Source organism: Lytechinus variegatus, chromosome 10 (genome assembly GCF_018143015.1).
Source record: "Lytechinus variegatus isolate NC3 chromosome 10, Lvar_3.0, whole genome shotgun sequence".
NCBI lineage: Eukaryota > Metazoa > Echinodermata > Echinoidea > Temnopleuroida > Toxopneustidae > Lytechinus > Lytechinus variegatus.
Genome location: NC_054749.1, coordinates 14609111 through 14621712, shown reverse-complemented (window position 1 = coordinate 14621712; position 12602 = coordinate 14609111). Strand labels below are relative to the sequence as shown.

Sequence of the window (12602 nt, the reverse complement as noted above, 5' to 3'; positions counted from 1 at the left end):
GAATGGATATACATGTTAGTGCTTAAAAGTGGCCTTATAATTATTACTGTTCACACAAATCAACAAATAAAAAATTTATCCACATTGTGCTGCACTTGACCCAGGTGAGGTGAATGGGTACCCGGCAGGATTAATTGCTTGAATGCATGAGCGCTGAGAGGCAGCTCGAGCTAAAGCCGGGGTAATAATAATAATAATAACAACGCGCCTCGCAATAGAATATTTCTAGATAGATGGCGCTATATAAATGCCTATTATTATTATTAATGTGCACAGTGTCTCTTTTTGGTGACACTTTTGCAGTTCCTCTTTGTCCTGAATACTAACAATCACTCATGAATATGATTAAAAATAGAAAATTTACTAAAATACTGATACCAATTTCTAGTGCGATATGTTGAATAAAAGATATCTAATCTATGAAAGCTATTCATTACACAATCTACATTGACAACACAGTGGAAACTACAAAATAACTCCTGAGAAACTCAAATGAGTAATTTCATTGACATATTGCTTTAATTTATCATTCAATTTGACTCATGTTACATCCAAATAAATTTTTCTTGGTAATTTGTGGAATACATATGTTTTATATGTTAGGCTAATCATTACACACTTTAAATTGACAACACAGTGAAAACTACAAAATACCTGATGAAAAGTTCAAATCAGCAATTTTCATTCAAATATTGCTTATTATAGTTTTTAGGTTGACTTGTGTTATATCCATAATTTTTTCTTTCTTATGTTTCAAAATATTTTGCAACCTGTAATTCTGATATCATGGTATACTTTCTTCATACTTATTTTGCTTTTTGTTGTAGGTTGGCCTCCTACAAATTTTTTTCCTTTAAGTATGAATATGAATAAGAAAAATAGTGATTGTTGCCAATTTGAACGCTATGTGCATCTGAGTTAACTCACCTGAGATGTGGAATGAATGGAGTGTCCATGACTTGGAATTTGGCAGGTTTCAGCGGATGGCGCGCCGTTGGTTCTGATCGAGGCTCTGGAATGATGGGATGGTATACCTCTCCCGCTTGTAACTCAAGATCACTCTCATCCTACATGCAATTAGTTACATATAAAACCAATTAATTGAACTATATAATAAAGCAAACAATTTTCATGGATAAGGGTGCATTAGACACAATAAGATCCCCCCCCCCCCCCGGAAAGGAATAATTATTTCCTTTGGTAGATATTTTTATTGTATTTTTCATATCTCTCTCCCTCTCTCAACCTATTCCCCCACATCTCGCGCTCTCTCTCTCTCATATATATATATCTTTCACTCTCTAATTCGTCTCTCTTTCTCTCCCTTAAAGGGATACGCTGGACTAAAAATATATCTAAATAGAGTAAAATTCAGAGCAAAAAAGTGAAAATTTTCTCAAAATCTGATAACAACGAAGTTATTGAATTTTAACAATAGTTTGTAAAAACAGTGATTTGCATGTCCCATGAATATTCATTAGGTGGGCTGATGATGTCACATCCCCGCTATCCTTTTTCTCATGTTTTTATAGGAAATCATAATCATTTCATTTTTCATATAGGTGTGAATGGTATTTCTCCCTTATTATAAAGTAAGTTACAGCAAAGAATATCTAATAATGCATTAGATTGGTTGTCAATTAAACTTTTTTAGTTCTTGGGGAAAAAAATTAAATCAACATAATTTAATATAATACATACAAAAGAACAAGTGGGGGATATGACCTCATCAGTTTGTGCATTGAATATTCATATGGACAAGCGCAGAACTGTCTCCCCCAAATAATGCAAATCTTTAACATTGAAACTTTTTAAACTCCTTGTACGATTTTGATCAAATTTTCAGTGTTTTGTTTGTTTGTCTGATTCTTCGTCATCTGTTCAAAACATATTTTTGTAAGCCTGGAGTACCCCCTTTCGCCCTTGTAACATATCCTATTGACCATCTTTTCACTGACTTTAACTCACCGATAGAATTCTGATGTTCGTTGGTGCTATCTTTCCCGGTCTCATCAGGATGATGTCATCGGTGACCAACAGTGTCCAGGGAAGGTTGACCAGCTGACCATCTCTCAATGTCCACTGTAGCATGATAGAGTTGGTATGTGGACTGAAGAGAGGCAGGTAGTCATCTGATGTCCATGATACCTCTTGTGATATCATTCCTGATTATACAGTCCAAAAATTAATACCATAAAGATTAAAGGGCGAGTTATTTGTATGTGGTCTCTCAATGACTGTGTGTTATAAATACATAGTCTTAAAATATATGTTTTCAGATCTCTACTAATATAACAGAGAATAAATTGATCTGTAATTGTATTTGTAAAGAGAAACTAAAATGTTTTGCGAGGAAAAGTAATTGAGTAATAAAGTTTTGCTACTTGGAAAAATAATTATTGCCGTATAAATGTATTGAGTAGTTATGTTAATTAGCATGTTATCATTTAAGTGGGTCTATATTCCTAGACTACACTAGCATTATGGGTCAGGAAACTGGCCAGATTTGAGTAGTTGAGGACTCGAGATGGCGCTATTGGTTCGTATCTGTTTTAAATGTTTATACAGTGAACTCTGCTTGAGTTCATTTCCCATAAGGCAAATAAAGTCAAGCATTTTTCTCAGAACAAAATATGAATTGTTTAAATCTTCAAATTTTGCCTATGTTGAACAGATTTCAATGGTGCCTAACGATGACTTACACAAATTCACCTGTCAATAGGTATTCATAGTATCTTTCAAATGAAAACACTTCTGACAAATTGACTAAAAAACAATCAACATGGTAAATATGACACCTTCTATATTATCTACACTTTAACCAAAACAGCCCGAGAATAATTTCTGTCATCTATATGGTCAGCAACGACAACTGGTTAATTTAGTCAAAAAAATGTTTCAGATGTCATTGGTTATATACCAGCTTGGCATTGATGTGGTGGAAAGGTGCTTTGCTGAGTTCCTCAGGGAGTTATTTCAACAGGAACAAACAGAAAGAGAATTATATAATTTACCTTCTAATTGTTTGATCAACTCCTTCGTCCTGTCTACCATCTCTCGGTGTTGAAGCCTGCAGTCCCAGCCCGACAGGTAGGCATTGAAACAGAGGAACATGAAGAGGACCGCACTCTCCACCAGGAGGCTCGGATCCCAGCGGAAGACACTCGACAGTAGCAACAGGACAATGGCTATCACGATGGCCACCCCACTGGTCCAGTGGAAAGCGGCCCTCGGGTCTAGCTTCCATCCCGACTGGTGGCCGAGGGCCGAAATGCAGCTCTGTCTCTTCCAAGTTACTTCCTCGTAGATCTGTAGCTCCTTGGTGATGTCAGACTTCAGTTTCTCCAGGGCCCTACGGGTGTCGAGCCCAGTGTATTCGAGGGAAGTCATCTGGAAGCAGGAAATGAATACAGTCAATAAGATGTGAAAGTTCAATAATCTACCGGTAAACCCAAATCAACTTAATTCAGCAGCTGCATTTACAAATGTATGAAATTAATCTATATTATACTTCTGTTCTGTTAGAAATGAAATAGAATTTGAAATTTACTTTAAAATTCATGATTTGAATTTACTCAAAATATGCACTTCAATAATTGATTAAATAGAAAAAATAAACAAGCACTGCACTGAAACTGTGTTCAAACTAGAACTTCTTAGTGGTGGTTGCAATTTCATGACGATACAACAAATTGCTGCAGACCTCCATGCATGCGCAATTCGCCTTCGCCATTTTCGATTTGGCAGACTGAGCCAGAACTAGTCTTAGCCTTAGGTATCAGAGCCTGAGCTGAGGTAGTTCACTAGAATACCGTCTAGGTAGCTACCTCAGCTCAGGCTCTGATACCTAAGGCTAAGACTAGTTCTGGCTCAGTAGCCTACTAAGTAGGTCTAGCTAGCCAGCTAAGTCTAGCTGCTATTTAGGCCTATCTCTCAAACTTGACCCACAGCTCAAGGGTATACCCAGGCCAGATTAAAATATTTTACCTACCTACCGAGATCGAGAAGGCAAATTAAAATAAGTCTGGTAACCAACATAAGTTCTCTACACCGTTCTCCAAACGAGGTCTCTTTGGCACCACATAATAGTTTGTACGTCTCTACAACGCTATCAAATTACGTACACTATGACACTGCTATGACTCTTCACTTCCGAAATTCAACACCCCCGGGATTCAACAGAATACGTCATTCATAATGAATATTCATTTCTAACTCCAGTAACTGGAATTCATCGCTTACCCCTTATTTCACCACACAATTTTTATCAAGACAGGCCTCGAAATAGGATTGGGGGGGGCAAGGCCACTTTTTTGAGATGCACTTTTTCACTGAGGCCAGGCAGCAGAGGGCACCAAGGCCACTTTTTAAGGGGCATGTAATAAATTATTTGTAGGTGTTACAGTTTCGCGGCGTGGGGGGGGGCTTTCCATAGTCGATGTTATACATCAGATTCATTACCAAACCACATTATTTACTTAAGAAAAAATGAACTTTAATAGTCTGACAACACTCACTGTATAAGGTTTTAAAAGTTTCATTATTCTTCAGAATCACTTCAGGACAGGATAACACATCATTGCATTGCTTTGAGTCTTGAATTTGACATCCAACATGTAACATGTACATATTAACAAATCAAGTAGAAGTACCTCTGGTAGAAGTAAATTAATTTCATCTAATTCTTTATCCAAATTACCTCATGGCAAATTGCACCAGCTACATGCTACTCACTCAATTCTAAATATGTACTTGTACGGATATATCGGAGGGAGGGGGGGTGTTTCATAAAGCTGTTCGTAAGTTACGAACGACTTTACGCACGACTGGTGATACCTTCTTGAGCTACATGTAATTAAATGTGAATCTGATTAGCACCCAAGAAAGTATCACCGGTCGTTCGTAAGTTGTTCGTAACTGACGAACAGCTTTATGAAACACTCCCATTCAAAGTACTGTACTTACGCATTGCGCGCGCTCGCCAGGACAGTACAGCGCGCGCGACATTTGTGTAGTACACATACGGAGCTCGCGCTCGTCCATTCTTATGCTGCAGCTTACATAGCATATGTAAAGCGCGCTAGCGGCCGGCCGGCCGGCCAGCTGTGTATAGCTAGCTCATCGTTCGGCGCGGCTTCGGACTAGACTGCATACATGCACTGGACGTCGCTGGTAAAGCTAAGGTATTGAATACTTTTTGAGATCGGAGAAAAGTTTTCCTCGCTCAGAAAAAAAGGTGCAGACTTTCAAAAGGGGCACATTTATGAGAAAAAGGGCACCACGGCCATATAAAAAGGGCACATTTTTAGTGGCCGTAACTTTTAGCAAAAAGAAGAAGGGCATTACGGCCAGTAATGGGGGCATCGACGGCCATGGCCGTCGATTATTTCGAGGCCTGTCATTGTCACTCTAGGCGACACCGCAATACTTACCCGTGTTAAGAAACTGGGACTCCACTCACGCGCATTTGGGCAGCCCTAGCTTAGAACTAAGCTTTCTTTCCGTAAAAAATCTTTATTCTTATGATTCAATAAATGTTAATGAATATATAATTACTGTTAAATTGGTACTCACCGGTTCTTTTCTTGAATTTTCTGCCAAATTCCCACGGTTCTGGCAACAATTCTGCCTACGCTTTTGTCACCATAGACAGCTGTTCATGCAACTTTATTTATAAATGGAGCGCCCCTTACGAGAGTTGTTAATGCCGCGGAGAAATCGTTAGGCATTTTGGCCTGTGATCAAGGCTTAGCTGTTCTATTTTTTTTATATGTGTGAGATCGAAATCACAGCGAGTAAACACTCTTCCATATGGAAGAGTGTATACTCGCTGTGATATGATCCCGATAGGGAGGCGCAACACCCCCACCCACATGGGCGCAAATCCCAGGGCCGGGGGACATGTACCCCTCACCCAAAATAGTAGGGGGCACATTATGAAATATCCCCCTACTATTTTTGGTCATTTCATTCAAAATCGAAATAAAACATTTGGAAGAGACGATCTTACTTTTGGGATGCCCCCCTTTTTTTGCTTGTTTGCTTGTCAAATTTCTTTTGGTTAAGATGACCTTCTTTAGGGGGTGATAAACCTTCTTTAGTTTTGTTTGTTTGTTTGTAAAATTTTCCAGCCCCTGGTCCCCCTACCTTTGGGGAGAGATTTCCGCTCTTGCAAGTAGACATACTCTTGATATTGCTTGCGAATCTGCACGGGCGTCGGAGGCTGGGGGATGAGGAAAAGTGGTGAGACGAGAACAAAAATAGAAGGGAAAAGAGGACAGAAACAAAGTGAAAGAAAGAAAAATTAATGGAAAATAAAAGGGAAGAGAAAATAGGGAGAAATGTGATGGGTAAAAAAAATTGGGGAAAGAAGACAGAAAAAAGTGAACGAAAGAAGCATTAATGGAAAATAAAAGAGAGGAGAAAATAGGGAGAAATGTGATGGGTTACGTCGAGATTTATGCAAAAAGAAATGAGCAGAGGTTGAGATGTTGTCCGTTTGGGCAAATGCCTGTCTGTTTCTCGGACTGGTGCCCATGTTGCAAAAATTATTACCGTAAGCTGATGGAATCACTGCTTCATACCGACAGTGACAGGATTTAGCGGTTGTAGGTATAAATCGCGCTCTAACACTCTAAAACTGTGTTCTTTATCAAAAAGCTGTCCTTCATATTCATTTTCGCAAAAGAATGTAAAGTTAATTTAAATCATTATCTGTAGTTATCCTGTTTATGTTTAAAATACTTAGAAATTGGGTTAGGTTAGGGTTACCAAATTATCAGGGCAGAAAATATTTTTTTTTCTGATTTTGCGCGTCGAGCTGGCATTATTTGATCTGTGAGATTATGTTTTTGATGACATTCATTGTGTTCACAGCAATAATTATTAAACATTGCGCACGCGCCGTGCGCCGCATGAATTATGTAGATCAGTGAATAACTTACCGCTACACACGAGCAGTTGCTCTATATATTCTATGTAATATAATATACAGAGCAACTGCCCATTTTTAATGGTCCATAATAATATATACCCACTTTTTTCTTTTTTGGAAAGAGTATGAAGTTATCTACTGATATACTGAATGTACAATAAAAGTCATTATCATGTATTTCTTGACATTTCATTTACTTTTTTTCCCATCCCATAGCTGCTCGCATAGACCTACGCCGTCACAAATAACAAAACAAAATCTCACTTTTTTTCTTTTTTGGTGGGGGATGGATTTTCCACTGGATACGCAACGGTACAATTTTTCAAATTATTTTTTTCTGCTATTTTCATAATAAACTTTAAATGATTTCGCCTGTGCACTATTATTTTTTAAAGACAAAATTACATCTAGTCATCATCATCATAGCATCGTCACCAACTTCATTCTCATCTTCATCACCACTACCACCATCATTATCATCATCATCATCATCACCGCCACCATCACCACCACTATCATCTTCACCAAGATAATTTTCATCATCATCATCATTGCCATCATCGTCTTTCTTTTTTTCTTATTTTTTCCCCTTCCCTTCTTTTTTCCTTCCTATTTTCCTCCTTTTTTAGAGGGGCATACCACCACGCCCCCTCACTGGATATCGGCCTCTACTATGTTTGTTCTTGTATATAAGTTGGCGGATGCCTCATGAAATGAAATAAGAGAAAATAAGGAAAGGGAAACTAAGAAGAAAAACAAGAAATGAGGAGAAGAAAAAAGAAAGCCAAACAAACAAGAAAAAATATCAAAATTTTGTTGTAAAGTCTTCTACGTCAGTTTAATAATTATGTTTTCAGTGAAATGAGAACATAAAAGAATTGAAACAAGTAAGAAGGGCTATACATCGTAGCAAAGAAATAGAGGGAAGCTCCGAGACAATAAAAAGGGTGAGAAAAAGAAGACTTTGAAAACCTCACAACACGTACGAGCATAATAAAAAAAAAATGGAATAAGCGAGGACAAGTAGCTGAGGGACCCTCCCCCTCTCTCTCTATTTATTTATCTATCAAACTCGCATATACAAGAACTTCTTACTAATCAAAATATTGCGAGCAAAAAGCACGAGCTGACATTTTTTTTTAAATATTCAAAACTGATAGAGAGACGCATTTTAAACATTATTCATGAAACTTATTAATCATTCATTTCCAATCATTCGATTGCGACAAATGATCTGAGAATTATGTGTTTTTAGGAATTCATTAAAAGCATAAAGTTGTATCTCAACATTAAAATATTGCAGGAGCAACGCATGAGCTAAAGCTTTATACAAAGATAAAAAAAATGACATTTTAAGTATTTTTGGTAATCACGAAAAAGATTGATATTTCATGAAAGAAAGCTCAAATCCCGAGGAGGAATATTTTTATGAATTGACTTTAAAAGCCGGGGGCCACTTCCCTTCACGAGTGGATACCATGCGTGATCATGGGGTCTCAAAAAGCACCCTAAACACGTAATTTCCTGATTCTGAAAATGCACCCCTTAACAAGTATTGACGTGTACCGTACCCTTGACAAGAATTGGAAACAAAACAATACTCTTTAAATATTCCCTGAAATGACCCCTAAACAAGTAATGTTTATCGTTACGGGTCCTTCGGTCTTCGGCTTTTTTACCTTATTTGGCTTAGTACGACCCCACCTAGCTTCTACACCTTGCGCAAATTGGACTCTAAACACGAAGTGTTGGGGAAAACAAGGACATCCTTTATAAAACATTTTAATCTTGTTTTATCATCCCCTCAAATTCGACCCTAAACACGTAATTTTCCTAGCGAAATAGATATACCCCTTTTTCATTATTTTTGTGTTTTTGACACCCTTATCACGTTACGTACGTAACGTGCCCTATAGTGAAAAAGATTTTTTTTTTTTGTCGCGCATATGGTATCCACTCGTCAATGTAAGTGGCCCCCGGGCTTAAAAAACTGTGGAAGCCCCATTTAATATTTGATTATGGGATTATAAGTCGAATAAATAAAAGCTGAAAAAATAAAGTATTTTGTGTTCCTCTATCATAATTCTCTTTCTCTTTAACACTAGTTCCCTTTTTTTGGGGGGGTATTTTGGTTAAAAAAGCTAGGAGAGAAAAAAAATCATAATTTCTGGCTATAGTCGTTGAAGTGGTAGGGACACCCCCCCCCCCCCCCCCCCCGTTGTTATGCATTACTCCAATATGGGACCAAATGATCCTTCATGTCCGGCGCGAAACTTATGCAATAAATTAAACTTTATTTTTTGAAAAATTTAAAGCTTGCGCTGTTAACTCCAATCGCTTTCACCTGAATTTGCGATGAATGCTAGCGTTATGAAATATATCATTATCAACGTCTGGCGAAAAGAATAACCAACCGATCACCTGACGAGAAAGCGTATCACGTGATCTGCATAACAGCTTCGATCGCGAGTCAGAAGTGAAGAGCAACTGCCAAGAAAATCAGGAAAAAGTCGTCAAAATGTAAGTTTCCCTTAATATCTTTCATTTTATTTTTGTTGCTAACAATGTATTTACGATCCTTAATTATAATATTTAACAAAAAAAGAAATAGAGCGCGTACTTGTGAAATAATATCGAAATTCTATGTACTCAAAGATTTCTAACCCCGCAATTCCACTGATGTCGCCTATGAGGTCCATACATGTAATGTTTGGACCTCATTGGTACTAGGAGTGGTCATTGTCAAGATTTTTATTTTTAGCTTTATAGACTTTCTCTCTAAAAAAAATCCAAAGTTCTTTAGATTAACAATAAAAGGTCAATAAAATAAACAACATTTGATTTCTCTTTTCTTCTCAAAGGCTCACTAGTAGGGCTGGGACTAAAACCCGGGTACCCGGGTCCCGCCCGTAAGCGTCGGGTACCCGGGTAGAAAAATCAATACCCGATACCCGAAAATTGCTCACCAGTATAACGTACATTTGATTTGTATTGCGTAGTGTAAGACATTATTGTAAACTCATCACAAAAGTACACAAGTCTCATTTTGAATCTCACCAATTACCCCTCGAAATATCCATAAATATACTAGTTTTTCAAGTGGTGATGATGTGACTAAGATCGTTCAATCGTCACCATGTTTCTTTTGCAGCGCAGTGACGTCATCCAGCCACTGCGACGCAAGCCAATTTATGAATAAAAATATAGTAAGCATGCGCATTGCAAGCCTCAGCTCAGCCCCACGCAGTATTCTGTCAAAACAAGTCTGCAATACTCTGTCACCTCGTACCAAAATCGACCTAGAATTCCACTTTTCTATATTTTATATGAATTATAAAAGGTATTCTCAGAGGATCTGTTTTCTCACCGATACCGCACAGGTAAGCAAATTTTTATTACTTCTTGATTTTCCGTCAAAATCTTACGAAGTATAGCGTCGATATTACATCGTGTTCGTGAGTTTGTAGAATCTATCGCTACGTGAACAAAGTCAATTGATTTCCGGGTTTCGGAGCGTCAAATGCGCCAGCCAATCACGATCGTGTTACCATTTTCGGTTTATGATGAACTGAAAATGGTATCAAGAACGTGATTGGCTTGCGCCTCGTATGCTCCGAAACCTGGAAATCAATTGACTTTGTTCACGTAGCGATAGATTCTACAAACTCACGAACACGATGTAATATCGACGCTATACTTCGTAAGATTTTGACGGAAAATCAAGAAGTAATAAAAATTTGCTTACCTGTGCGGTATCGGTGAGAAAACAGATCCTCTGAGAATACCTTTTATAATTCATATAAAATATAGAAAAGTGGAATTCTAGGTCGATTTTGGTACGAGGTGACAGAGTATTGCAGACTTGTTTCGATAGAATACTGCGTGGCGCACGGGAGGCTTGCAATGCGCATGCCTACTATATTTTCATTCATAAATTGGCTTGCATCGCATTGCCATTGGCTTGATGACGTCACCTAGGCTAGCCAGGAGGCGTTCTGGGGTAAAAATCATAGTACTATTCGTACCTTTTACCCCCTAACGCCAGGCACTTGCCCATATAGGGCCGCACGTCGGAAAGGAAAATGCAACTATACAAATGCACCAAACAGCGCCTTATAATTTGAATCTGACGTTAACTTTTCTGTACATGGGTATAAATATCGGTTAGGAAGGTTTGGTATGTTTGGTAATGAAAGGGAACAAAAATCGCAGAAATGGGATGAAGAAATAAAAGTAGAAGAGAGTTTCCTACTCACATTTGTTGTCTTCGCCATCTTGGATCCATTGTTAATGCAACCTAGTTACGTGACGCTTATAGAGGGCGGCAAAATCAAGTGCTATCCCGCTTCAACCACTGAACCAGGGGGGTGTTTCATCAATATTGTCACGCGACAACTGTCAGCGCTGATAGTTGTCGCGCGACAATATTGATGAAACACCCCCCTGGTTCAGTGGTTGAAGCGGGACATTTTAGCACTTGATTTTGCCGCCCTCTATAAGCGTCACGTAACTAGGTTGCATTAACAATGGATCCAAGATGGCGAAGACAACAAATGTGAGTAGGAAACTCTCTTCTACTTTTATTTCTTCATCCCATTTCTGCGATTTTTGTTCCCTTTCATTACCAAACATACCAAACCTTCCTAACCGATATTTATACCCATGTACAGAAGTGTTAACGTCAGATTCAAATTATAAGGCGCTGTTTGGTGCATTTGTATAGTTGCATTTTCCTTTCCGACGTGCGGCCCTATACGGGCAAGTGCCTGGCGTTAGGGGGTAAAAGGTACGAATAGTACTATGATTTTTACCCCAGAACGCCTCCTGGCTAACCTAGGCTATGGGGTTTTTCCACCAGTCATATTTCGAGCGACATGATTTTCCGGTACCCGCCCGAAAATTACCACGGGTACCCGAAAAGAAAAAAACCCGAAAGTCCCAGGCCTACTCACTAGTTAACAACTGCTTTGCTCAGTACAGATCTTCTAAGTTCTATTTACAATGGCCCAACACATATAAAAACATGACACACATTTGAACACATCGGACTGAACTGAAATAATCATTTTTAGACGTCTACTTTACCATTGTTAATACAGTATTTACATGGATGCAGTCATCATTAATAAAAACTAGGTAGTATCGAATGATTCTGAAGATGTGAAAGAGTTGATATTCTGCTTTATCCGGTAGACAGCGATGGCAAAGATCTCATAAAGTTGAGGGAAATTATACCAAATTCTGCCTGGGTAAAAAAAAATATATTTCCATTAGTACGGTGTACGTACAAACACAAATTATTCAAGAAAATTGTAAAATGTATCTCCGCAAATAAATAACTAGTAACAGTCGTCAATTAAAGACCTTACCTGTCTAAACAGAAGCGGATCTATAGGGGGGGGGGGGTTGCAACCCCTCCCCCCCAAAAAAAAAATTATAATAATAATCCGGGGACCATTATTTTTAATCTTATCTTTTTTGTTAACTTGTAATTTTATTTTATTCTATTTCTATGTATTTATTTCATTTATTATTATTATTATTATTTCTTTTTGGGGGAGGGGGGGGGGGTTGGCGAACAAATGTCACAGAGTCCCTTGCCCCCCATCAGCTTTTTAGAGGACACGGGCCACCACCGAAGTGACAAGCTAGGCCAGCGTTGCCGATT

At 38.3% G+C, this 12602-nt stretch overlaps 1 protein-coding gene across 2 annotated transcripts in view; it reads right to left on the bottom strand.

Moving 5' to 3' along the window:
• Positions 1-12245, bottom strand: part of LOC121422414 (transmembrane protein 94-like) — a 46382-nt gene extending 34137 nt beyond the window's left edge. For both annotated transcript variants that reach the window (XM_041617444.1, XM_041617445.1), the window contains exons 1-4: positions 12020-12245; positions 3015-3390; positions 1969-2165; positions 928-1067 (exon numbers count right to left, since the gene is read on the bottom strand). In XM_041617444.1, the coding sequence (XP_041473378.1) occupies positions 928-1067; positions 1969-2165; positions 3015-3390; positions 12020-12022 (716 nt within the window). In that variant the 5' untranslated portion in view covers positions 12023-12245. The remainder of the gene's footprint in view (positions 1-927; positions 1068-1968; positions 2166-3014; positions 3391-12019) is intronic.
• Positions 12246-12602: the final 357 nt, after the last annotated feature.